Raw genomic sequence first — 27,102 nt, forward strand, 5'->3', positions numbered from 1 at the left:
GAATGCCAGATTGTGACTTGACAATGAGAAGTTCATTGTTCCACAGACAGCATCTGTCTACATGACCAAGGAGTTACATTGTGTAGAGGTAGGCCACCGTGGCACACTAAGGCACAACCGGAAGGCTACTTGGTTAGAACAGAATTAGAACAATAGGAATCCAATGAATCCAGCATTCAATGGAAAAGACTGAGGCAGCCAGATCCATCCATCTACCCGACAGGCACAGCCTGGCTAGTGGGGCTGACCCTCCACGTCTGCTGCCTGAGGTGCCATCTCCACTCTAGGGTAATGCTAGGATGGGCACTGCCCATGTTGGTCTCTTCTTCACCTTTTCTGTTTTCACCACTGACCAAGCCTCCTGCGGACAGACACGCTGCTCTTTAGTAGTTAATACCTCCAGTCAGGTTGTACTCATGTCTGACAGACCAGGAAGTCATCTGGTCCTCACACACCTCTGCTCTGCTCCACGATGTGTGTTGACCTTGGTGTTTCTCTCTTGGGGAACCGCCTTCTCAAAAGCTGTTTACCGTATTTCTAAGTTCTCGGGCGGGAAATGCCTCCCTATTTCCCCTACAAACTGGTGACAGACCTCACAGAACGACTAGGATCAGGAGGTCTGTAGTACTTAGAGAAGGCTGATGAGGAAAGACGAACTGCCTTAATTTTTGAGAGATTCATAGGTAGAGCAAATGTCCACAGGCAGAGCAAAACAGGGAATTCGAGACGGGTCAAGGCACAGATGAAAGGAGGAATGGCTAGGTTATAGTGAGGGGCTGCGCTGGCTGGAGTGCAGGGCTGCCACGACAGTATAAAAGGGAAATACGGGAAATGAGGTTGGGTTGTCGGCTATAGTCAAGACTGTCAGCGTATTAATTCACTCTTTTCAATGGTAGCACCTGCCTGTTGGGAAAATAAACCGTTATGTATATGACGCTCTAGGACCAGGTGACTATGAAGACGACATTCTTTAGAGCAGCCTGATGCAGATTTAGGCTGCAGTGTGGACTGAACCTATTTATACAATGCCTTACACACTGGAGATGAAACCTGCTAAGTAAACCTCCTGCATCAACAAGATCACACTTTTTATCTTTCAGCCATGTCCTTTCTCCCAGGGTGACATGGCTCCATGAGGACAGAGATTATACATCTCTCCTCATTTCAGCCAAGGAAACATCAGGGGTAGAAAGAGAGGGACTGGTGAGTACATCAAACTGACATCATTTTGAGTTGAAGAAATTTTGCTAACATGTCAACTCTGGCCTACTAAATTTAACTTCTCAATATAGCCTCATGGCTTGTTATCATGGGTGCAATTCCACAGAGATCTCTGGGAGTGGAGCTCCTTCAAAAATTCCCGGGATATAATTTGCAATAAAAAAACAGAGCACATCTCACTCCTCATGACTGAATAGGAATATGAAGCAGCAGCAGGTGAGATTTCAGTTTGGGGTTCTGAATGTATTATAAAGACAGAATATATTTTGGAAACCTGAAATTACTGTTGCTTACCTCAACGAGATAGATAATTATAATCAAAAGCATCACTGTAGAGTCACAGATATTGCCAAATTGAGTTTGTTGTGATATTCATGTCCTGGAAACTTCTTTTGTGCATTAAAAAAGTAGAGAACAATTTTGTTCTCTCAGCCACTGAACTTTACGGGAACTAGCAGGTAGCAGCAGGACTTGGGGAGTCCTGGCTTTTTGCAGAGATACCCCAGGCCCAGTACTGGTGGCAGCCATCTTCAGTTTGCAGCGTGGCTTCTCCCTCGTGCCTCCAGGTGTAGCACAGGGAGCAAAAAAACACGATTGCTTTGTAGCTCCTACGAGGTAGTTCCTGGCTGGTCACAAGCAGTGGATGACCTATGCCTGCACCAGAGCCCCTCCCAAAAGGCCACAGAACCAACATACTTGGAGGTTGGCTTCAGACCACAGCAGAGCACTGCTCAATTGACCCCTCAAGCAGTACATACAATGGGTGGTCTCAATAGGCACCAGAGCCTGCTGGGGCAAATGCCACTCCATGGGGTAAGCACCCCACACAGCAGCCCATAAGCTGTGGATGGGGCAAAACCCCACAGCCAATCAGCCTGTGGGTCAATCGCACCCACTGACATGCCAATAGCAATCAAGTCTCAACTATAACAGGAGGACACACACAAACCACGTAAGGGACATTCCTGGAGCACCCGGTGCAGGTGACCGGGGAGACTGTGCAAGGGCACCATAGGCCACCTGGCAAGACTGGGAGACATAGCACATCTACCTCTTACACAGAAACAAACACAGGGAGGCAGCCAAAATGAGGAAACAAAGAAATATGTCCCAAATAAAAGAACAGGAGAAAACTCTAGAAAAAGAATTAAACAAAATGGAGGCAAGCAACCTGAGACAGAATTCAAAACAATGGTTATAAGGGTGCTCAAGGAACTCAGTGAGAACTTTAACAAAGAAACTGCAAGCATAAAAAAAAGGACATGGAAACCATAAAATGGAACCAATTAGAAGTGAAGAATACAGATTAGTGTTCGACTGTGCATGGCTGGGCGCTGTCTTACTTGGCTCTGGCGGTGTCAGTTTGTCTGGCTACCTCTCAGGCCCTCACTCCCGGCAGCTGACAGCGGCAGCGGCTGCAGCAGGTGGGGCCTGGCTTCGAGGCCTAGAGGCGCCTGGGTGAGGGACGCGGAGGAGGAGGAGCCGTGTGCCCTGGCACCCAGCGGCCATGGCCATGGCGTACTGGCGTACGCCTATCTCTTCAAGTACATCATCATTGGCGACACAGGTGTTGATAAATACTACTTACTGCTGCAGTTTAGAGACAAGAGGTTTCAGCCAGTGCATGACCTTACTATTGGTGTAGAGTTTGGTGCTCGAATGATAACTATTGATGGAAAACAAATAAAACTTCAGATATGGGATACGGCAGGGCAAGACCTCTTCAGAAAAGGATGTGTTTGCCTTAATGAATATTGTTGGTTAAAAACACAATATAATGAGTGAAATGGGCAGAGGCAAAACTCCCTACACCTAAGCGACTCCGAGAAGAATGAATGTCCACATTTAGATGGCACATTATGAGGACTTTAATTTTTCCTTGTTCACAATAATGTTTTCTTTTTCTTTTATTCACATGATTTCCAAGTATATTTTTCATGCAGGACAGTTTTTCAACCTTGATGTACAGTGACTGTGTAAAATTTCCTTTCAGTGGTAACCTATAATCTTTAAAATATGGTAAGCATCTTGTCTGTTTTGAAGGGGATCTGACAATAAATCTACCAGATGAAAAATCCTGTTAAAAAGCGGGAAAAAAAAGTGTATTATCTATTACTTATTCCTTATAATAAGTGCAAAGTTCAATATATATATTCAGAAGATACACTGATTCTGTTGGAATCTCTAGGTGGGAATCAAAGACTATCATTTGAAGTTGACAAACCATCCGGCTGACACTGTAACATTCATAACCAGTGTATCTTCATTGTGAATTGTGGCTTTTAACATCAGTCCTTCTTTGTCGTGTCTAATTTTTTCCTGAATTCCACCTACCTTGTTAACATCGATACTGTAATCTGCTTTTCATAATTTGTACTTGCTGGTATATTGTCGCCCATCCCTTTCCTTTTTAGCCTTTCTGGGTCACTTACTTTAAATGTGTCTCTTGTAAATAACAGCCAGTAAGATACTGGTCTGTGAGCCAATCTGAACGTTTTTAATAAATGAGTTGAGTCCTTCCATTTACTAATTTGACTCCTGCTTATCCTCCCAGTTGCTGTGTGTGTGATGCTACATTTACTGCACGTTTTTCACTATGTGATCTAGTGCCTTTATGATTGTCTGTTTGGACATTGAGGGAGAGGTCTATTTTTATCCTAGTGACTATCTTTATACTATACTATTATCTTTATATAATGCTTTCTCTCCCTTTTTACTTAAGCCTCAACTATTTGTTCTGTCAACTTAAAGTGATACTGTTTGATTGGCACATATTGTTTCTGGCAACAAAGAGCTGTTTGTACTGTCCGCTTCCTCTCTCCCTTTTCATTTCTAGTTGTGTTGCTTTTACCTTGTTAAAACATAGACTAGTTGATACTATTCTTTCACCCTTATCCCTACTTTCATTTTGACCTTAGATCTAAAATTAAAGATATTCAATGCTCACCACCAGGCCTTTTGTGGAACTTTCCCCAGTCATCTCCTACTTGGATGAAGTTTGTCTTTGTAGAATCCTAAGGGGTTATTTCCTGAGCTATTGCATGATTAAAACATTAGACAGATAGATGATAGATAGATAGATATAGAGATAGACATATCTCCTTGATACTTAGGACAGCTTAGCTGGATACTAAATACTTAGTTCAAATTTTTTAAGTTTCTTGAAAATGTTGCTCCACTGCTACTTGCTTTTTGAGAAGTCTGATGCCAACCTGGTTTTTCCTTTGCAAAAGACTAGGTCTTTTTGACCTAGTTTTCTCCTCACCTTCAAAGTGTAATAGTTGGCTAGGATATGTCTTAGTTGATCATTCTGGAACCATTTTCCAAGTAACAAGATAGGTCCCTTCAAGATACAGATTCAGGTCTTCGAGTTTTCAGAAATTTCTCTTGGGGTACAGTTTTAAATATTAACTCTGTTCCACTGTCTTATCTTTTGGCTTCAGGAGCTCTGATTTTACTTGTTAATCTTTTTTTGCCTTTTTATCCATCATTTTCTTTCTGGGCCTTTTTAGCTCTTCCTTTATATTGTTTTGCGGTCTTAGCTTTTTTCATTCCTTTCTTCTATATGCTTTACTGTACTTGCAGTCATTTTTATTTTAATTTAGATGTGTTGTAATGCAGGCTTCATAATTATGATGATTTTATCTTTTTATTCAAACTCTTTCCCAAGTTTGGTCAGTTCCCTTTTCACATATGCCTGTTGCTTTTTCATTTTTATTCTGAGTTTTTGGATTTCTGATCTGTGGTATTCTTTTATATTCACAATTGTTTTTTAATTATTTTAAAATTCGTATTTCAGGGTTGTTCCCTTTTTCCTTTTGAGTGTTTCATCAGCTTGAAAAGTTATGATTCTCACTCCGTTTTCTTCCTATATTTGTATAAATGGTGAATTCCTTTTTCTATTTATGTTGACACGCTTGCAATAACAGGCAACTCTGTGGGGGCAGAGGTAAAAATGGAGAATGAATCGAGTGGCTTTCTCTGCTTCTTGGTCCAAGAAAACCCTTTTCTGTTGGTCAATAATGTAACATTTCTTTAGTAAGGAACGTCTACGTGGCCATGGCAGGGAACAGTCCATTTTCTTCTGAATCTTTGACTTGCTGTTGCTAAGCCATCATCATCAGCTTCTTGCTTCCTGTTTTCCCCTTTACTCGCCGAGCCTGCAAGGGGCACCACTCCCTTTCAAGATGACGTCATCTCTCTGGTCCCACTCATTTTGGAAACCCCTTCCTTTTGACTTCCCACAGGCCACAGCTCTGATCCACCAGGTCTCAGACCCGTCTGCAGCATTTTCCACTCTGGGTGAGACCATAAGCAGTTTGGTTTAACTGAAGTGCCAACAAAGGCAAAGGCCTGTGGCAGAAGAAAAATCTGGAGGATTTTGCAGGAGGCAGATCACAGAGGACTTTCTACAGAGGCTTTTGCAATAATCTGAGCAAGGAATAAAGAAAGGGGTCTAAAGTAAAACAGGAGGGATGGAGAAAAAGGAACTGCTTTAGGAGTTACCAAAGGAATAACCAAAATCACTTGGGACTGGTGGGAAAGAGGGAAAAGAGTTTTGAGTTTGGGTTCCCGAATGAACGAATGGGGGGATGATATTGCCAATTCACTGAAACAGGGACTCTGGAGGACGAGGTTTGTGGAAGGGCAACGGAAGATAAGTGGAGATTGGTAGATTCCAGTGAGATTTCTGGCTAGAAACACAGATCTTGGTGTTACTGGTATATAAGTAGTAGTTGAAGCCCAAGAATAGATGAAATCATCCAACAAGATAGGACAGAATGGGAAGGCAAGAGCAATGAGGACAGAGATTCGGGGCCCAGCAATAATTAAGAAGTAGACAGAGCAGAAGTATCGGTGAAGAAAGAATGAATGGGAGAGATCAGGAAAGCACGAGAAAAGTTGGAGAGAATGGCTATCAAAAAGAAGGATAAGAATAGTTACTGCCATGGGTTAAAACACATAAAATACGTTAAGTGTATCGTACTGATACTACAAATAAAAATCTAGTTGCTGTTAGACGATGGTTGGGAATCAACTCATTATTTTGAAAACTGGTGAATAAAGAGGAAAGAATCTATTCTGCTCTGCTATGTAAACAATACCATTGGATAACTGGCTAGGGGATGCTTTTCATGTAGGAGAATCCCAGCTAATAAACAAAGAGAGGCAACAAAATTTGATTCCTAGTGAAAATGGAGCTAGGCATGAACATCACAGAAGAGTGAGAAAACCAGACACATCTGCCTCCTGACGGAAGGACATAACACCATCTATGAAGCTGTCTTACATAAAAAGGAAAATAACCACATATGCATCTGATCAAGCATCTAGGTTATCAACCAGGGGCAATTCTGCTCCCTCACCCCCACCAGGGGACATCTGGCAATGCCCGGAGACATTGTTGATTGTCACGACTTGGGGGGAGGGGTGATACTGGCATCTAGTGGGAAGACGCCAGTGAGTGATACTGCTGAACGTCTTACAACGAGCGTGGCGGCCCTTCACAACAACAACAAAAATCTAGCCCAAAATGCCCAGGGTGCTGAGGTTGAAAAATCCTGTATTAGATCCAACTACTAATTTATAGGAAATACAGAAAATAGAGAACACGTTAAATGACACCTCAGGGGTAGAATTAACAAAATCCAGAGTTTGGGAAATTCTCCCAGATAAATGACCCAATTTTTTCAGCAAGAGAACTGAAAGTAGACACACACACAGACACACACACGCACACATGCACACACACAGCACGAACGCACGCACACATGCGCAAAGCTGTGCTACCTGGGCGATGGCCCCTCCACGTGGTCTGATGTGCCTGGGGGTCAGGCAGCCTGTGGGCAGAGCTGAAGCCTGTTCACCTGGCCCAGCAGGTATTTTTGGGTGGGAAGGGCTGAGTACACCAGGTGGGCAGGGGAGGGAGGACGGATCAAGGAGGGAGGGAGGACAGATGCTAAAAGATGGGTGAGAGCATGAAGGAGGACTGAGCGTGGGGAGGACAGAAAAGGAAACTGGGAGGCACTTCAGTGCCTGAAATGAAGGAGGAGGCAGCGGGGAGGATCAGGGCGTGAGAGACTTGGCTGGGGGTCAGGGTTGGGGAAAGGATGGGCAGTGGGGTCCGGGTATGGGGAGGAATGGCCAGTGAGTCAGGGTTGGAGAAGGGCAGTGCTGGCGCCATGGGAAGGGGGACGGCTTTGTCCCCCCAATCCTGCTTTAGGTCCCTAGATTAGCTTCACTTCTGTGTTTTGGAAAAGAAAAAGGTCACGATATCCAGACTCAGTGTTATCCTGCTTCCTGAGATAAAGACAGAAAAGGAGAGATGCTTTCCTGCCCTTGATACAAGGGCACAGGGACACAAGCAGTCTATTTATGTTCAGAAATATGTACTAAGGCGGGCTTTCAAGGTGGTTCTGGGCTGGGCTGGAGCATGGAAAGAGCCAGGTAGCAGGCAGAGCCACGGCGAAAGGTAAGAAGAGCCTTGCTGTCCAGGGCCACACCTCCAAGTGGCATCGGCAGGTCTGGGCGGGCAGGGTCAACAGGGGCTCCAGGGCCTGCAGAATTCACTCCAGAGGCCCCCGGGGCTGGGACAGGATTCTCTGCTCAAGCTGGGCATACCTTGGGAGGAGGGCAGCGTATACCTGGAGGGGTGGAAAGAACAGTTTAGAATGAGGAGGGGAAGGTGCCTCTTCCATCTCTTTGCAACTTGCAATTTAAAAATTTTACATCCCATTTATTTGCAATTTAATTTTTTTTCTTCTGGGCAAAAGAAAGGAAGCATCAACTCATACAAAAAGGAAATGCTAGTAATTCTGAACATTTTAAGATTTTTAAAAAATGAAAATTATGACAAGAAGCCCATTTTTGTTATCAAACCTACAAAATTGTAAACACAATTCTGGTGAAGATACCTGGAAATGGCGGTCTCATTGTACAGCTAGTGGAAGTCGGTGGTACAACCCATTTGGAAATCAACTTGACTTTAACATCTGTATCAAGGTGCTTGAAAATTCCCATAGCTTTTGACCCAGTTATTCTACTTCTGCAACATTCCTAAGGAACTAACCCTAAATGTCAGGTGCCAGGCCCACGAAGAGTCTTCTTAGCTATCACTCAACATCCAGACGCATAAGACTACCATGGGCCACACCTTACCTCTCAAGAGGATACATTAGAAAAACATACCTGTCGGCACAGTGGCTGCAGGCACGCCTCTTTGGTAGGAGAACATATAGTGGGCCATACAGCAGTTCGCACAGATCCGGAGAAAGGTCTCTTAGCCTCCCTGTCCCCCAGGTGAAGCTCAGGTACAAGGTGATGAAATCCACTTTGAACAGGTATAGGAATCACCCTGGCTTTGAAACCTCATGTCCCACAGGAGCAATTCTTATGACAACTCCATAGGCAAGAGACATGCCCGTGAGAAGTCACTGCACTCGGGGAATCTCTAAGTAGGACTTCCCATCAGATAATAATATTCATGGTTTTCCCACTCCAGCTGCAGTTTCCCTATTCAAGGCCATTTTTACGCAAGCAATGTTGCCTAGTTAACACTGTTGACATTCCATTTTATTACGTCTCAAAGGAAGCAGAGCTAGAAAGTTAACAGAACAGGAAAGGGTTTTGTTAACCATTTACCCACACAGGATTAATCATAATTGAAAAACTAGAAGCAACTGCTCTAAGACATGGAAAATGCTCAAGTAAAATTTGCCAGATAGAATATTATGTAGTCACTAAAAATAATGTGTATGTACATTTTTAAGAATGTAAATACTTAGGTTGTAATGTAGAATTAAAAGAAGTAGACTACAAAATGATATACGCAGTGTGTGTTATGTACGAAACCCAAACCAAAAAACCAACAAGGGAATAAAGACCACAAAAGAACACAACCCCACATTCTTATTCTTCGTTCCTTTTTTTTTTAAAGCTGTTTTCACCTGTGGCTCTGTAAGCCTTACCTGAGAAATGCAGGTGCCCTTAGGTGAGCACATGTTGTTTTACAGACAAGCAACACCCAAGGGACCCAGATTACCCTGGGACTCACAAATGCCACTAGTAGTTCATGCCAATCCCATTCCGTCTGAAATTTGGCTTAATTAGCTCCAAAGTCAAGGATTTTAGTAACTGATCACACAACTAGGGCCTACTCTTGATGTAGCTAGAACCGCTCTGTCTGTGAACACAGAGAAAGTACGGGGGCTTTGATTTCCTCTCCAAGCAGGAAATTGCAACATGCAGACCTGAGAGAAAACACTGTCATGGTTCTGAGTTTCCACCTGAGCAAAGCACTGCTGTAGGTGCCATAGAGAGAAAACAGAGGATGGCACCCTGTTCTCCAGGGATTTACAATCCAGTCCCCAAATAGGGCACTTACGCCAACAATCAGACTCGTCATGGCTTGCAACCTGGTGTTGAGAAAGATTCTGAGGTTACACTTGGGTTTACTGGTAAAGAGTTCTTTAGCTTTATAATGACTGTTAGTGACTGGCCATGAGCAAGCCAGGGAGAGAGGCGGTACACACACTGAGTCTTTGCTACCTGTAATGAGGCAGATACAGCTGTTTGTTTCCCTACATCTTTCCCCAACTACCTTCTTCCTTGCGGGGTTCCTTCTAGAGAGGATGAAAGAGCTAGACCCTGCCCAGCCTTTCTTGCAACCAAGGCTGACCATAAGACAAAGCGATAGTCTGCTGGGGGAATTGAGGGGAACAGACCAGGATGTCTCTTCTGATAAGCAAGAAGTGTGTGAGCAGAGACTCTCTACCCAATGCTATGCTCTGATTCCTGCCTATGAATGCAGTTGTGGGGGGACATGATGTTTAGGGCAGCTGGAGACATCCTGTGACATCTGATTACAAACCTGCCTAGAGCTGTACTATCCAATACAGTAGCCACAAGCCATATGTGCCTTTGAGTGCTTGAAATGAAACCACTGTGCTAAGTACACACCAGACTGTAAAAGCTTCGCACACACACAAAAAGTAAAATCTCACACCAGCAATTTTTCTTACTGATTACATGTTGAAATGACAACATTTTGGACATGGTGGATTAAACAAAATATATTATTAAAAGTAGTCATTTATTTCTTTTTACTTTTTTTTTTTTTAAAGAGACTACTAGAAAATTTAAAACGACATATGTGGCTCTCATGATGTCCCCAATGTCCAGTGCTGATCTGGAGAATTTCAGGGAACATGACCCGGAGCCCTGACACTGATGAACCAACACTGGCAACTACCTCAGACCCCCTGTTACGTAAGAAAGCCATTACAGTTAAGAATTCTTCTCAAGCCTCGCAACTGGAAGGTTGAAAGAAGGCAGGACAGATGTCCCCACTTCACAGATGAAGAAACAGAGGTTCAGAGTTGAGGAGTGCTGCTCAAGGTCACATGAAGGTCAGATGGTGAGGGAGAGACAGAGTAAGTTCAGAACCCAAAGGCCTTTTATCTCACTGTCGGGTCTTTCTACTGCACTGAGCTGCCTCTTAAACGTAAGGACACACAACAGAAGATAATCGAAGCTTGGGCAGACTGATGCGTGTGGGTTATCTGGTCACCTGGAAAGCATGAGCTTCTGCTTCCAAGATATGCTGGGAACAATTCTCCACGGTGTTTCTATATATATGACTGGTGACAGCTTTTGTTCCAGACTATCTTTTCAAGGATGTTTGTATAGCAGCCTTAGAAGGTCGTGTTGCCCTCTGGGGGCAGAGGGAAAGTTTTTTTACTGACCAGGATAATAAAGATAATGTCTCCTTTGGGGGTAAAGGTTGGGCAGGTTTGCTTGTAGCTCCTTCATTAAGGTTGGGGGTTTCTAGCTCAGAGTCCCTCATAGGGTGTACACAGTACCCACCTAGGCCCACTCCACATCACCCCACTTCAGGGCCAAGGAAAACTGAGGCAAACATGAAACTCAAGCTGCCTCCTGGACAGTGAGGAATAGAGCCCTGTATCTGAGCCACCCCTGCTCCTGGGCTGCAAGACGCTCTGTAAACAGGAGACTGGTGCAGCAGATGTTGTGATGTACCACACAGATGGCCCTTCAGGAATGGAGGACTTAGTTCCCCAGACCTCTGCGACAGCCCACTTTGGGGATGGCTTCGGCTATGGACAGCGGCCTTACCCCATCTCAGGGTTGCCTGCAGCCCGCACGCAATGACTGACTGACGTGAGCTATAAAGGCCTGGCCCCTGCACCCGAACTCTAAAGGCTCATCCCAGCTTCAGAACTTCCTGTAGGACTAGCTGAGGGCTCCACTGAGATGGCGCTGCAGCTTACCTCCTCCCTCCACCCGGTCCTGCCTCCTCTTTTTCCCTTCCACATAGACCCCAAGAGCACCCCCTCATAAATCTCCTGCATCCTAACAGACATCCTGAGTCTGCTTTCCAGGGAGCCCAACCTGTAACAAGTGGGGGGCTGCCTTCACAAGGATTTCCTGGCCTGAGGGATAGCATAGCTGTCTTGGATCCAGACTTCAGATGTGAGTGCTAGAAACCCAGCATGCCCTGTGCGTAAGTGACAGTCTTTCAGTGGCTTCTGTTCCCAGGTGCAATGGAAGTGCCCACCCCGAGGCATATGGAGCAAGGAGGGTATGCCCAGAAATCTATCTGTCCCCTGGGGCTATAAAATCAGCAGCATCTGTGAATCTCAGTTGGCAATCTTGCTTCTTTTGCTGTTTCCTCGACAATTGGAAAAAAAAACAGTTGGATTTCCCTGTTGGTTAAGCACATCAACTTTAATGTAGGTGAAAAAGAAAAACTTACCTTTTAGAAAAAAAGAACCTGGTTGGTTTTCACAATGCAAATGCTCTGACCAAATTCTGATGGTCTCTCACCTGAGAAGCTCCTGGGGTTGGGGTAGCAGCTAATCTGGGATTTGGGGCTAACTTCACAACCTCTGAAAAGGGCACGTCTGTCCCAGCTGCAAGGCCTAGAAGGGAAATTTCACTTCACATCAGTGCACATTGCCAATGAGAACTTTAACCGGAAACAGCATTTTATCTCTGGGGTGGTCAAATATTCTAACACTGGATTATGCTGATGGTTACACAACTCAGTAAATTTACTACAAATCATTGAATTGTACACTTAAAATTGGGTAATTTTTATGTCTTATAAACTGTGTTTCAATAAAACTGTTATAAGAGAGAAAAGAAAGCTTTTAAATGCAGGCCTCTTCAACAGGGCCTAGTTTGTCTTGCTCACTGATAGCGCCTGTCATGGAATCGGTGGCTGACCCCTGACATCTGACAGAAGGGAAGGGTTCGCTGGCCTCTCCTCTCTCACATTACTCTGCCCTCCCATTGCTCACTGCATGCAAGCCTCCCTGCCATCTTTCCATTCCTCCTGCCTCAGAGCCTTTTCACTGTGTGGAACGTTCTTCTCTTCTCAGGTACCGATTTTCTTCTCCTCCGATAAGCTGCAGCAGAGACCATCACTGGTTGGGGAGGCTCCCTAACCCTCCATCCCTAAGCACCATCCGTTTTCCTCAGACCACTTCTCACAATTCCTGGCCACAGGTTTGCTGAAGGTCCCTACCTTGCTGAGCCGGAACCTATCTGAGGCCAGGGACTGGGTCTCCACTAGAGCCCTGCTGCCAAGCACACTGCCTGCATACAGGAGGCACTCAATCAACACTCACCAAGCAAATGAGTGGCAGAGCTGGAAACGAGGGAAGGTTGCCATAGGTGGGCAAGAAACAGTGAGGAATTTCTAGGCAATTTAAGGAGTAGTATCAGATTGACAGGGAAACACACCACCAAGAGTGAAGGAGGGCCCACCGAGGACGGGAGACCCTGTCTTCTAACCAAATGCTGGAATATCCCAGCTCAGAGCTGTTCGGATGAGCAAATGGGATGAGTGGTAGGGTGGCCAGCAGAGAGACGGATGGAGCTAGTCCAGTCCCCTCTCCTCTCATTCACAGACGCATGTGAGCTTAATCCCTGGCCCCGGCTGGGGAGAACAGGTCTCTAAACAAGTGGCTGACAGGCCTCGGGGTGGGAACTGGTTTGCTAGGACTTAGCTCACTTTTTGGTTTTGGGGGACAGAATAGGGTGGTACCCCAGGTAACATTTGACAACTAAATAGACACAGAAAAGGAAAAATGAAAAAGAAATGCAGTGGAGTATAACAGCGGGGTCCCTAACGTGTAATTCTTTTCCTGCTTCGGCAGAAAGAGGAGTGGGAAGTGGACCCGTGGCGTTTCATGGGCAACAATCAAGGCCAGAAGATCATGGAACAGAGTTTTCAGAGTTCTGAGAAAAGTATTTTGAACTTAAGAGTCCTCTGCCCAGCCAAGGCAACATTCTTTGGGAGGACAAAACAAAGCCCTTTCTGGACCTGGAAGACCTCAGAAAATTATCACCTACTGAATTCCCTCTTAAAAAACATATCCAGGTTGTATATTCCAACAAAACTAGCACAGAAACGAAAGAGAAAGAAATTGAAGGGAATTAAAAAAAAAAAAGAAATAAAACCTCATAGGTAAGTGTAAGTAAAATCCACTGTGATGTAAATTTTAATTAAAAACATAACAATCTGGAAATAAATTACCCAGTGATCTTGACAGAGGAGGTGACATGAGGGGGGCTGAGGTGAATGGGGTGTGGAGGGAGGGGGATAAAAAAAGATGTTAATTATTCAGAGAAGGACAGGGTCCCTGATTAATTCTCAATGTTGGTAGAAAAATAGTTTAACAGGTGTGTGAAAAAGTTAAGAGGAAACTTGTGAAGAATGGACCGTCTAGAGGGAGAACACAAAGCCCTTGAGGTATACGGGTGGCCCAAAGGAGCAGCCTGAGCAAACTGACCAAACGGGAGGAAGAATTACCCTTGTGGGCATGTGCTGCTCTTGCCAGAACTTGCCTACATTGGGAAGATTCCTTTATTATTTGGAGTTTCAAGCAAGGCCTCCTTCAAAGCAATGGGCCCCCGTGGAGCTGTCCAGGGTCCTGAACGGCTTGGCTCTGCAGCCCTCACCTTTGTCTCAACTTTCTGCTCTTGCTGAAAAGATGGCTCTGGACTTCATCCATTGCTCCTGCCCACGAGCAGTCTAGACCCAAGTCTACGTGCCTTCAGCATGCCGGATGTTCTTTCCCAATGTCCCTGTGCTCAGCCTGACTCCGACCAGGCCTCATTCACTTAAGACCCTGCCTCTTTGTCTCCACTTGAAGTCGAGAAAAAAGGAACAGAGGGTTTGGGTTGGTTCTCGTGTGCTGGGAGGGAGAAAAATGAAGCTACAGCCCCCAAGACTCCAATGTCCCTACACACTGGAAACATCCTAAGCTCCCCTTTCCACCCTCCTCAGCCCCGCCAGTGCCCCAACCTCTTCCAGAGGCATCTGTTCTCCATCCATCACCTACCGTGGAAAGCTCGGTAAGCACTGCCCACACAGGCTGAGTTGGCAGTGTCTATGACATACACTGGGGCGCCAAACACATCCGCAAGCACCTGGAAAGGACAGAGATTCTTACTGTGGTGAGTCATTCCTCAGACGGAACACAGACATTTTGGCAAGCATTTTCCAGGCTCTCTTTCCTCACACTCTTTCTGATGCCTTTCATTTCACCTCTACTGCCCTAAAGGAAGGACACCTGGCCATGCTGCCCGGTGATACTATTATCAGGATGACCTAGGGGACGCCCCTCGTGAAGAGCCACAGCAGTCCAGGTTGCCCCTGCACTGTTTAACCATTTTATCCAAGACCAACGAGGAAGACTTAGGAATTATGCTTAGCAAACAGTCAAGGTGGAGATGGCTGGGTATCAGACTCATATTAACAAGCCCAGACAAACCTACCTAACAAGGGCATGTTTTCTAGGGATAAACTTTTCCACTTAGGTCCCCGAAATAAATTACATAAAGTTAGAATGGAGGATGTATACTAAGAGGAACTCACATAGAAAAGCCTTGGGGGGGGGGTCTTAAGTTGACCAGAAATATTGTAGTAGATGCTGCTGATGCCCCATCCAGATCCCCTGACTGGACCAGTGTGCACAGCCCCCCACGCTCTCCCCCCTGCTGTGAGTACTGGCTGCTAATGGCTCACATGTGCCCCTCCTCAAAAGAACTGCTCTGGGCTGAACAGAGGCTGCCTCTCACAAGAGGTTGTTTTCACCTCTCCCCAGGGCAGCCAGTTGGACCCCTTACCCCAAGGTGGAACCAAGTCTGTGGTATAATTCATGTTCCGAGTCACCCCATGGGATGGAGCTGAAGCCACTCCAGCCAAAACCACATCCTTACTTGCCCTTCTTCCCCTGCCCTGCCTGCATCCCTCCCTTTCTCCCTGGAGAACTTTCTCAAACAAATCACTTATAGAAAATGCCATTTCAGACTCTGCTTCTAGAGAATCTTACCTGAGACACGTATATTACAAGTCAAGAGTTGATGCACTTATTCAAACACCTCAGGCAGCCTCAGGCTACATCCAAATATACTCAGTATCCCAATAAGACTCTGACAGCCCCAAGATGTAACAGTCTGATTGTCAGACATTTGCAGGTTGATTTCACTTTTGGTCATCTATTTCTAGCATAATGGAGGACCAGAAAGACAGTGACAAAGTCTGGCAACTATATTGTAAGAGGAATGGTTGGGAAAATCAGAGGTCTTTAAATTGGAAGGGAGAAACTTTTAGGAAGACAACGACACTGGCATTTGATGTCAGATTTGCCATGCCATGTGGGACAGGCACTTTTTTTGTGACTTGAAAAGCCAGTGCTGGTATCAGAGAGTGCAGTTATACAGGGCAGTGGATTTTATCTACGTATGAGATAACTGCTCACACTGTGAGCTATACGGAAATAGAACTGGCTTCCTGGGACAGTACGAGCTGTGAGTTCCCCATCCCTGCAGGAGCGGGAACAGAGGTAGTCCTTATTGCTGAGTGTCTAGCTCTTAGAAGTAACAGATGTAGAAGAGGTCCTAATGCAGGGCATGCTACAGGCACTTACCTGTAAGATGTCTCTGTTGTGAGACGCCCCTCCAGTGGCCAAAATCTTTGTCCTGGGCACTGCAAGGAAAATGAACAGACAAACAGCAGAAAAGGTTGTTTTCCAGAGTTCTTCATCCACAAAGGGCTTGTGTTGGGCCAATGCCTCTTGCTTCTCACACAGGACTGGGGCAAAGATCCAAAGCTGGCTTTGTCTCTGCAGGCTTATCACATGTAATTTGCTTGTGAGGCTGCTGCCCCACCTCTTCCTTTTCATTTTTTAAAATCATTAAAAAACAAAATCTCTCAACAATGCGAGATGGGAACTTACTTAAATTGATAAAGGCCATACATCCAAAATTTACAAATATCTAAATTAACAGAAACATTTAGCCGCATTCTCTTTAAAACTAGTGTGCCTGCCAGAATCCCCAAAATGGCCTCCAATGATCTCTGCCTCCTAATATTCATTCCTTCACATAGTCGCCTCTCACGTTCCATAGGGCTGACTCAGGTGACCAACAGGATGTTGTGTAAATGACGGAGCATGAATTCCAAGACGAGGTCATAAAAGACATTGACACTTACACCTTGCTCTGTTGTAGGTCACCCTCTCTTGGACCACTCTCTTTGGGGGAAGCTAACTGCCACGTCTTGAAGACACTCAAGCTATGCAGAGGTCTACAGGGAGAGGTTCTGAGGCCTCCTGCCAACAAGCACGTGAGCAGGCCCCCTTGGAAGCAGATCCTGCAGCCTTAGTCAAGCCTTCAGATGACTGTAGCCCCAGATGACACACGGACCTCAACCTCAGCAGGGACCTCAGTCAGAACCAATGAGCTATGCTAATCCTGAATTCTTAACCCACAGAGACTGTGTAAGATAATAAATGTGCATTATTGTCTTAAATCACTATGTTTTGAGATAATTTGTTACACAGCCATAGATAACTAAACTAGGAACAAAACAAAGATATTACCCAATAGACTGTTACCTAGTACTAGTTATTCCAGTCAGAAAAATAAGTAAAATGTATAAGGATTGAAAGGAAGATAAAACTACCATTATTTACAAACAATAGGCCAACTAGAAAAATTAAAAATAGGCAAACTAATAAATGTTTAATAAATTTGCCAGATACAAAATCAACTTACAGTAATCAATGGCATTTCTATCAATAATCAACTAGCAAATGGGATAAAAAATAAATTATCATTCACAATGGCAACCAGAAATACCATGCAGCCAGGAAATACCTTAGCAAAGAATTCAAAGATCTCTATGAATAAAAAATTGAAACGCTATTAAAGTACGAAAAAGAATATCTAAATAAATTTTAAAATATCCCAGGGTCTTGGATGGGTTGAATTAATATTATAAAAGTGTCAATTTTTTCAAATTAATTTATAAATTCAATGCAACCTAAATAAAAATTCCAACTGGGTTTTTTTTTTTTTTTCAGGAACTGAACCAAATATGTACAAAATACTTATGGAAAAAGAAAGACCCATAAATAGCTAAGACAATATTGAAAAAAGAAAAGTGAGGAGGGTGCCTGTTGCTATATTAGATATTAAGACGTCGTTATGAGCTGAATTGTGTCCCTCCAAAACTCGTATGTTGAAGTCCTAACTCCCAGTACCTCAGAATGTGACTACTTGGAGATAAAGACAAATACATCTTTAAAGAGGTAATTAACTTAAAATGAGGTCATTAGGGTGGGCTCTAATCCAATATGGCTGGTGTCTTAGTAAGAAGAGTAAATGAAGACACACAGAGGGAAGACCATACAAAGATAGAGAAATTGTTTAATCCACCCAGTCTGTGGTACTTTGTTATGCAGCCCTAGCCATCTAATAACAGACATACTACAAAGCTATAATTATACAGATTGTCCCAAGAACAGACCGATAAACCAATGGAATGGAAAAGGGGTACAGAGAGAGACCCACCTATATATAGGAACCTGGTAAATGATAAAGGGGGCACTACAAGTAATGGGGGAAAATACAACTGAGCCACCAAACTTAAACTGGATTCCAATTTACACCATTCACAAAGGTGGACTCCAGATGGACCAAAGTCCTAAGTGTGGAAGTTACACTAACAAAAGAAAATGTGAAAACATCTCTGTGGCATTGGAATATGGGAAAACCTCTTAAACAATATCCTAGAAGCACAAAATTTAAGATGAAAAATGGGTGGATTTAATTTAATCAAGATTCTGTTAATCTGTTGACACTACAAATAGGTTAATGGACAAATGACAGAGGAAGCTTGCAACACGGAAAACTGATGATCTAATATTCGAAATACACAATAAGCTCCTGCAAATCTATAAGAAAAAGATAGGAAATCCAATATGGGGGAAAATGGGAAAGGACATAAATAGCCAACTTACAGAGGAAAAAACCCAAAGTTACAAAGAGCTGTTCAAACTCATTAATGAAAGAAACACAAATTAAACCAACACTGAGATCTTCATTTACACCCATGAGATTAGCAAACGACTGCAAGGGGCTTAATGGGGAGTGTTTTGGATGCAGGCACCGGTGTGCATTGCTGCTGAGAGGAGACTAATGACTCCAGAACTGTAAGACTCTCAGCCTCTTCTCTCCACCCCCCGACATTGAGCAGCAGCAGCATTTGACAAGTTAAAGAACTGTCCTCTAGCAAAAGCGAGCTTCTACCTGGGGAGGGTTACCTGGAGGGACTGAGAGGGAAGTGGAACTTCAAGTACCACTGAAGTAACTGCCATGGTAGAGATGGAAAGAGATAGAGACACGGAAGGCAGCTCCGTCCATCAGAGAAATAAGCTGGATTCATCTTCCAACCAGAACAAAATCCTGCCGATGAAGAAGGCTTTTGATAAACCTTAGGGTTTCTGTGTACAAAGGAAATAGGACTATGGCTATATAAATATAAGCTCATAAAAGAGACTAGAAGAACTCCAGATAGTACCGTGTTTCCCCGAAAATAAGACCTAGCCGAACCATCAGCTCTAATGTGTCTTTTGGAGAAAAAATTAATGTAAGACCCAGTACTATATTATATTATATTATATTATATTATATTATATTATATTATATTATACCAGGTCTTATATTAATTTGTGCCCCAAAAGATGCATTAGATCTGATGGTTTGGCTAGGTCTTATTTTTGAGAAAACACAGGACAAGTGGCTAAAAGATAGGATGGGACTATAAGTAGTTTACTTTTACAAACTTGCTATGATAAGGTTTTATTGCTTTTACAAATCAACCTTAGAAAAATGAAATATACATAGGAACATAAGCTGAAAAGGCACCATGGCTGTAGCCCAGCCCAGCTGGGTGCCTATGTCTGGTGGTATCTCAACACCAAGAGAGCCGTCATTCCTTAAGTAAAGCAGAGGTAGACCAGTGGTTAAGAACCCAGAGTCTGGAGCCAGACTGGCTTCATTCAGAAGCTCTGCCAGCCTGGAGTAAGTGACTTAACGCTCAGCTTCCTACTTTGTAAAATGGGAGTAATACCAGCACCTACCTCAGAGGCACTGCTGGTAATAAGGAGTAAGTGCACAGAACCAGGCCAGGCACACAGTGGACGCTTAATAAATGCTGGCAGTTAAAATTATCACGATCACCAGTCTTACTTGTTCTCCTCAGACACTATTAAAACAAAGTTATGGTTGATGAACAGAAACCTGAGCGGGTCAATCCACACAGCAGAGGGGAGAATGATGTCTCTTGTTTGCACGGCCCTTTGTGTTCCTAAGCACGTTCATTTACATGATCTCGTTTGAGAGGAACCCAGCAGAGCTGGCAAGACAGGTTTGATTCTGCTTTTAAGCTTGCTAAGAGGATAAGTAATTTTATGCTGTTTCGCACAGGAAACGCTTTAGAGGCTGGGAATAATGACATGATCACATTACCCCTCCTGAGCCCGGGAGGACCTCTCTGTCCTCACGGCCTCTCCCCAAACACTGGGCTGTCAGGGCCACCCTCCACCAATGCCCCCTCCTGACAGCCAGGGGACCCTTTGTGCCAGGCACTTGGCGCCAACCTCAGCACCATCCCTGCCCGGCTCAACTGATCTCCTTTCTCAGGGAACTTTGAAGTCTTGAAGGCCTTGGGGGAATTTCTTTTTCAGTTTGCACAATAGGATGGAGAGGAATGGGAATATTCATAATGCTCATTGATTTACAATCATGCGTTGTTTGATGAGGGGATAGGTTCTGAGAAACGTCATTAGGCGATTTCATTGCTGTGACACAAACCTGGATGGTACAGCCTACTACGCACCTGGGCTGTACGGTCGAGCCAATTGCTCCAAGTACAGCACGTCACTGTACTGAATACTGTAGGCAATTGTAACACAACTGTATTTGTGTTACGTAAACATAAAAGGTACAACACTGTTATAGGACTGGCAGAGCAGCAGGTCTGTTTACACCAGTATCACCACAAACACGTGAGGAATGTGTTGTGCTATGATGTGAGCACAGCTACGACCTCACTAGACATCAGGAATTTTATAGCTTCATTATAATCTGATGGGACTGTCCTACCTGCGGCCCGTCACTGACCAAAATGTCATTATGTGGCACATGATTGCATTTAAAATGTTTTATCGAACACACACACATCCTAGAAAACGTACATACACATCATTAGCTGACCGCCTGACACATTTTCACAAATGAAACACTGGTATAACCCAGGACACAGAACATCACCAGCATCCTAGGAGCCTTCTCTGGTGTCCACTCCAGAAAGTTACCTGCTAACTATCCTGACTTCCAACAACAGCAAACAGTCCGTCTGTTTCTGAATCGGATGCACATAGAATCCTACCGTACGGACTTCGTGTTGGGCTTCTTTGGCTCAGTTCCATTTGTTGTGTGTAGTTGAGGCTGCTTTGTTTTCATTTCTGTGCGGGGTCACACAACGCATTTATTCTGTCTACTATCAACAGGCATTGGGTTGTTTCCCACGTGGGGCTACCCAGCACAGAGCCACAATGAATGGTCTCCTGTACGTCTTTGGAGAACACGGTTCTGCCATGTGTTCACTGACGCGTGATGCAGCTTAGGGCTGCCTAACAGGTTTTCAGGTTTCCCCAAAGCTTATTTTTAAAGTACCTTTTCACTTGGTGGGTTCAAAGACATAACACATACACTACATAGAACTTAGACTGCCCACCAAAGTACCATGAGGACGCCATCCAGCAAAGAGGCTTCAGGGGTTTTCCACCTTCTCTAGTGACAACAGCTGCTGCTCAAAGCTGAAATAAATCTTAGAAACCTGGATTCCAACTTGCTTACAGAACCCCCAGGCCATTACAACATCATCAGTAAGGGAGACTTACCTCCTGAAGCTGCCCATTCCATAGTTTAAGCTCCTAGAAATCCCTTTCTCCCTCTGTGTGCCTCCTCCAGGCCTGGTTCTGCCACTCCATTCCAGACCTCCACATCCCCACTCTTTCCTGTCCAAGATGAAATGCCCAGAACTGCACCCCCAGGCAGATGGGGCCTGGCCAGGCTAGAAGTCAAGGCCCCCAGCCCAGACCCTTCCCTTATGTGCTGCCCATGTCCTCAGGGTCCAGAGCTTGGAACAGTCCCTCTGCAGGTTGGAGCTTAGGGTTACAGAAAGATCTCCATGTCCTACAGCCCCTGGCCAGGTCATCAGGCACTGGGGACAGAGCAGAGAAGCAGGAACAACCCGCCTCCGAGTGGATGCCTGCCCACAAGTGCCAGTCAACTGCCAGGCTCCACCTCCCTTCTGCATGAGGCCCCTCTGATGGAGCCTTAAGACAGGGCCCTGCCAGGTCATGCCTGAAGGCTGAGAAGGGTCTCAAGAACCTCAAAGTGTGAGCGGGGCCCTGGGCCCCCACCCCAGAACACAACCCACCAGCAGCTCACTTACTGACTCGATAGCCCAGGCCTTCGGCATGAATCCTCTTGGCCATGAACTGTCCTTCAATCAGTGCTCGGATCTCCACGTCCCTGGGGAATGCTGAGACCTGTCTCCAGGAAAAAGTGGGCACAGAGTAAAGACCTCTCATTGTCCACTCGTGTGTGTGTGTGTGTGTGTGTGTGTGTGTGTGTGGTCTTTTTAAACAACTGCCCAGATTCAGAACTCATGACTCAGGCCTACAATGGAGCTCATGCATAGTTCGGCTCCTGAACCACTAACTGCTCGTCACACACACTCAACACCAACACACAACTCGCACACATGTGTCCACAGACTTACATGAGTATCACCGTGGGTGTCAGAGCACCAGAGAGCTCAGGCCACTGAGGGTTCAAATTCTGCCTCTGCCATTCAGCTCTGTGATCTTGAATACGTTTCATAAATCTCGCTGACCTCATTTTCTTTCTTAACAAAACTCAGGGAACAGTGGTGCCTGTGTTCAGGGCTGTTATAATGATCAAATCAGACAACAAAGCCTGGTCTCTGTAGTTGATACTAAGTGAGAGCCAGGGGTTTATGCCGAGAACCCGCAACTGTGGGGTATCCTTCAGGCTGAAGACGGTGGGTGGCGACTCCAGCCTGGCCTGTTTCTCTAGCTTGAGACCAGTGATGGACGCTCCCTCCCTCACGAACTCCATCAACCTGACTCACCTCCTTTCATTTCCTCAAGCAGCTCCCTCTGCCTGGACGTCTGTCCACTCTTCCCACGGGGGGGATCCTTCTCATCCTTCAAGGTTACCTCCTCAGAGAGGCCACACCTGGTCACCCCACCTAGGGCAACTCCCCCAGCTCACCCTTGCTTTCTCAGTGGCACTTTCCTTCTCCTTCCTCGACAGGTCACACACTCTAACCCTATAGGTGTTTGTTCACTTGTTTACTGCCTATCTCCCTCCGAGGCAATAAACTCCATGGAGTGAGGAATAGGGTATCTTATTCTCCTTTGCGACCCCAATGCCTGGCCCCAATCATGCATATCTGTTGGCGGAACTAACGAAGAAAACTACCTTCTCCTTGACAAACCTAGACAGTCACGTAAAAGAGAACGGGCATATTTTCTCTTTATGAACAACAGAAACCAAATTGATCCTCCATCAAAAGACTGAGATGAACCCCTTCACTTCACATGAAGCTTTCCATTTACAATCTAATATGGAACGCCATTATCGGCCACATAATCCAATGCCAACTCTGTTACAGTTGCTGACAGAGACTGACTGAAGCCCCCAGGCATTACGGTCAGAAACATCTCTCACGTCCCACCCAAAATGTGCTGATGACTCTGGTGACTATCTCATAGAAAAGTCACCTCAAAGCAGCAGGTAACGACCAAATCTCTCCCGGGAAAGACCACATGGTAGAGGGGAAAATAAAACAGTGACTTCAGGGCCAAAGAAGACCCAGTTTGAGCCCCTCCATCACCTAAGCCCTTGTGAATTGTGTGCATGATTTAGTCTTTCTGGGGCTCCATTTCTCCATCTGTAAAGGAGTTGATAATACCTCCCTCAGAGAGTTGCTTTGAGAGATAAATTAGGAAGACACAGAAAACCACCAACAAAGCGCCTGGAACTAAACAGTGCCCAATAAATGCTGACAAATGTGAGTGCCCCTCATTCCAGAGGCTCCTTCGATAAGGAGGAAATTCATGATCTCAAGATCTGTGAGTTCTTGGGAGGTGTGGGATGAAGCTCACGGAGGAAACAGGCTCTATGACACTCAATGATTATCTGTGAGAGCGCGTTAGCTCAGGGGAGAGCCCTGAGGTATTCCGCACTCCTCTCTGGAAGGATGGCTTCGGTCTTAGATGCTGCTGACTCCCCAGCATCTAGCGCACACTCTAGCACATCAAAAATGCTTACTTTATGGATGGATGAGTGAATGAACAAAGTCCCTAAAAGTAGCACACAAGTAATTTGACTGGTGACTGTTAAATTTAATACTCAAAATTGGAGCAAACGTAGCTCCAATACCAGTAACACACATACCTCATGGCTTTCTGCACTAAACCTATGACGCCCGATAATTTCAGGGGTGATCTCCATTACATCAAAATAGAAACCTGAAACAGACCAGGAAGAGATTAACTTTTGCTGGTCAAAATCAAAAGATGAGTTTCTAAACCAACTTAGAAAGGGGCAGGGTGGAATGACTTACCCAGGCCTCCCTATCCCCTGGATAAGACCTGCGAATACTCTCAGTTCCTTCTCTCTGGCAGGACAGAGGGCAACGGGAAAGGGCAAGGCTAGCTTTGCTTACACAGCTCCTCCTAGACTCACCACGCAGGCCAGGTCAAGGGGTGGCTGCCCCACTAACCCTAAAATACCAGCACAGGTTTGACTGATCAAGGGAGATCCCCTCACAGCTCAGAGGCCTGCTCCAGGCGCCGGGCACTTTTCCTAACAGGACCCTGTGTCTGGGGCAGAAAGCTGTGCATGGAAATGCACCCGAGTGGAGTGGGTGCTGTGGCTGCCATCTCTGATGCTGTCACCAGGGGCAGAGGCAACAGAGGATGCAGCAATGGCCTGGTCTCCCACTCCAGGCACAGAGTGGCAGCCAACAACAGCCTCATGGCCCACCTCACTCAGAACACTGGGTCTCACACCAGCTTGTAAGGCCCATGGACCCGAAGTGTAGACAGAAGGGACCCCCTTGGCTTCTCCCTGGCCCTCTTCTATCCCAACTCATGGTGGCCCAGGCCCTGCCCCTCCCACAGTGAGCTGCTGCCCCTTCATGGACCTGGGCATCAACAAACAGCCTACCAAGGTTTCCGCCATTCCCCATCTCCGTGGACCGTAGCGCCTTAGAAAACTCACTCCAGGAACAGGAAGCGGACTCATCACGGATCTTCTCTCTCATGAGGGAGCCATTTTTAAAGCTGCGGAAGTATACACAACTTTGAGGGAGGGACCCAGTACTTGTTGACTGGACCCATGTGTTTCCATGACGAGTCCCAAGTAGAAGGGCTGTAGGTCAGGCTGGACCACAAGCCCCAGATGCTATGTGGCAGGGATCTGAAGTTCTTCCTCATGTCCCCGGAGTCACTTGTCTTGAGCGGTTTACAGAGGAGGCTGCCACAAAGGAGCTCAGAGAGGGACAGGGAGCTGGGTTTCTACACGCCATACCACCTGGACAACGGGCAGGGGGAGCTAGATTTACTAGACCTACACATTCTCCAGCGGTGCCTGGGGTTTAGAGGCTCCGAAACCTCACTCAGTAGCTTCCAGCAAAGCTGGAAGTAGCTTCTCCAAAGGCCTGTGGTCCGGGCACAGAGCACACCCCTTTCATGAGAACTGCCGGAAGCAGGAGTCCTTACTACCATTTGTTAAAGGTCTACCGTGTACAACACTAGGAAGTAAACACTCATTCTCCCCATTTTCAGAGCAAACTGTGGCTCAGATATGCTGCCTGCTCCAGGCCACACAGGATGCGGGTGGTAGGGTTGAGTTTTAGGGGACTCCAGGTCCAGGGCTCTTCCCCACCCAGCCCTGCTGTCTGGCAGCAGAGCCCCTCGGGTCTCAGTTGCCCACAAGCGGAATGACTTGAGGTGCTCCCGATGGGGTGATGCCCGTCCGAACCTCCTTCTTCCTTCCTCCCACTCCACCTACCACAGAAGCGCCATGTATTGCTGGGGGTCAGCTGGGTTGCAGAAGATGTGGCCTTCTAGGGCGGGCGTGGGCTCCTTGAGCCAGAGAAACAGGGTGTCACTGGTGCCTAGGCTGACCTGGGGAGACATGGGCAGGGGGAGGCACCTCAGCCTTTGCCCAGCTCTACCCGCCCCAACCCCATCGCTTCACTCCTCCTGTTGCAGACCTCAGATTAAATGCCACTTCCTCAGAGACACCTCTCTGACCCTCCCACACCAAACGAGCCCAAAGTCAGCTCCCCACACACAGGTTGTCATGCATGGATCATATGGGCGGATTTTCTAGAACTTACCACAACTGCGTCTAATGGTGTAGGTGATGAGTGGTTCCCCGAATGACTTTCCCACTAAACCCAGGAGGGCATGGGTGACGTCCTCCTTATCTAGCTGGGGAGCTCACAGTCCTCTGGCCCAATGTCTGACTGTCTGCCACTGTGTCCACCAAGACTGGCCACTGTCAAGGCCAACGGGGGACTCAGCAAAAGCCTGGGTCTCCCCAGCCCCTTTCTCAGCTGCCTTTTAAAACCCGCAAACCCTCTGACAGGCAGCAAAGATACTGCCAAGACCCAGAATCTCAGTCCCCAGGGCTGAAAGAGCTGGCTGCACCTGTAGCTGTGGTCACCTTACCGCAATGTCACCTTCCTCCAGCCTCATGCCTGCCAGTGATGCTGAGAACAGGAGAGGAGCCTCTGGTTAGCTGGACGTCATATGGGAGCCACAGAGCAAATGATAATCACCCGCCAGTTGGGAATACAGCCCCTATCTCCCACCTGAATCCACATGCTAAGGGTAGAGGCAGCAACAGAGTGAGCTGAGGGCTCAGTAGGTCCCAAAAGGAGGTCCCAGGGGTCAGAAGGTGGAGTCTCTGTGGTCATGGCCCCTGATTTGGGGCTGGGACCTCTTCCCTAAAGGGGTTTAAATTCCCTGCCCACTGTCCGGTGCTCCCAGTTGTTTGGAGAACCAAGGGGGCCAAGTCAAGACACCAGGACACACATGGCAGAGAAAGACAAAGGGGAGGCGGCAGTGACGGGCTTTCCTTCGCCCCAGCGGTATGGAAAGGGGCAGGTTACATTGATTGCTTCTGCCCCTGTTCGACGTGAGGGCCATGACAGTGATGTTTATCTGTCCTGTTCATTGATATACTCTGGAACTGAAAGAAGGCCTGGCATGTAGTAGGTGCTCACTAAACACCGAGAGAATGAATGAAAAGAGTAATGTGAAGGAGGAACGGCGTATTCAAAACATTGCTGGTGAGGTGCAATCAGCAGTGTGCCAGAGCCTTGGATCCAGGAATCCCCTCTGAGCACTTATCCTACAGGAATAAGGGACAATACAGGATGTGCACTGCAAT

The 27,102-nt window shown here is 46.1% G+C and overlaps 1 protein-coding gene across 2 annotated transcripts in view; it reads right to left on the bottom strand.

Moving 5' to 3' along the window:
• Nucleotides 1-6,767: 6,767 nt before the first annotated feature.
• The window catches only part of XYLB (xylulokinase), a 39,479-nt gene continuing 19,144 nt past the window's right edge, over nt 6,768-27,102 (bottom strand). For both annotated transcript variants that reach the window (XM_019727608.2, XM_019727609.2), the window contains 9 exons: nt 26,379-26,419; nt 25,714-25,829; nt 24,868-24,983; nt 24,094-24,167; nt 22,061-22,157; nt 16,182-16,240; nt 14,592-14,679; nt 12,067-12,161; nt 6,768-7,865 (listed from right to left, as the gene is read on the bottom strand). In XM_019727608.2, the coding sequence (XP_019583167.2) occupies nt 7,788-7,865; nt 12,067-12,161; nt 14,592-14,679; nt 16,182-16,240; nt 22,061-22,157; nt 24,094-24,167; nt 24,868-24,983; nt 25,714-25,829; nt 26,379-26,419 (764 nt within the window). In that variant the 3' untranslated portion in view covers nt 6,768-7,787. The remainder of the gene's footprint in view (nt 7,866-12,066; nt 12,162-14,591; nt 14,680-16,181; nt 16,241-22,060; nt 22,158-24,093; nt 24,168-24,867; nt 24,984-25,713; nt 25,830-26,378; nt 26,420-27,102) is intronic.

Source organism: Rhinolophus sinicus, linkage group LG10 (assembly GCF_036562045.2).
Source record: "Rhinolophus sinicus isolate RSC01 linkage group LG10, ASM3656204v1, whole genome shotgun sequence".
NCBI classification, from domain to species: Eukaryota; Metazoa; Chordata; class Mammalia; order Chiroptera; family Rhinolophidae; genus Rhinolophus; species Rhinolophus sinicus.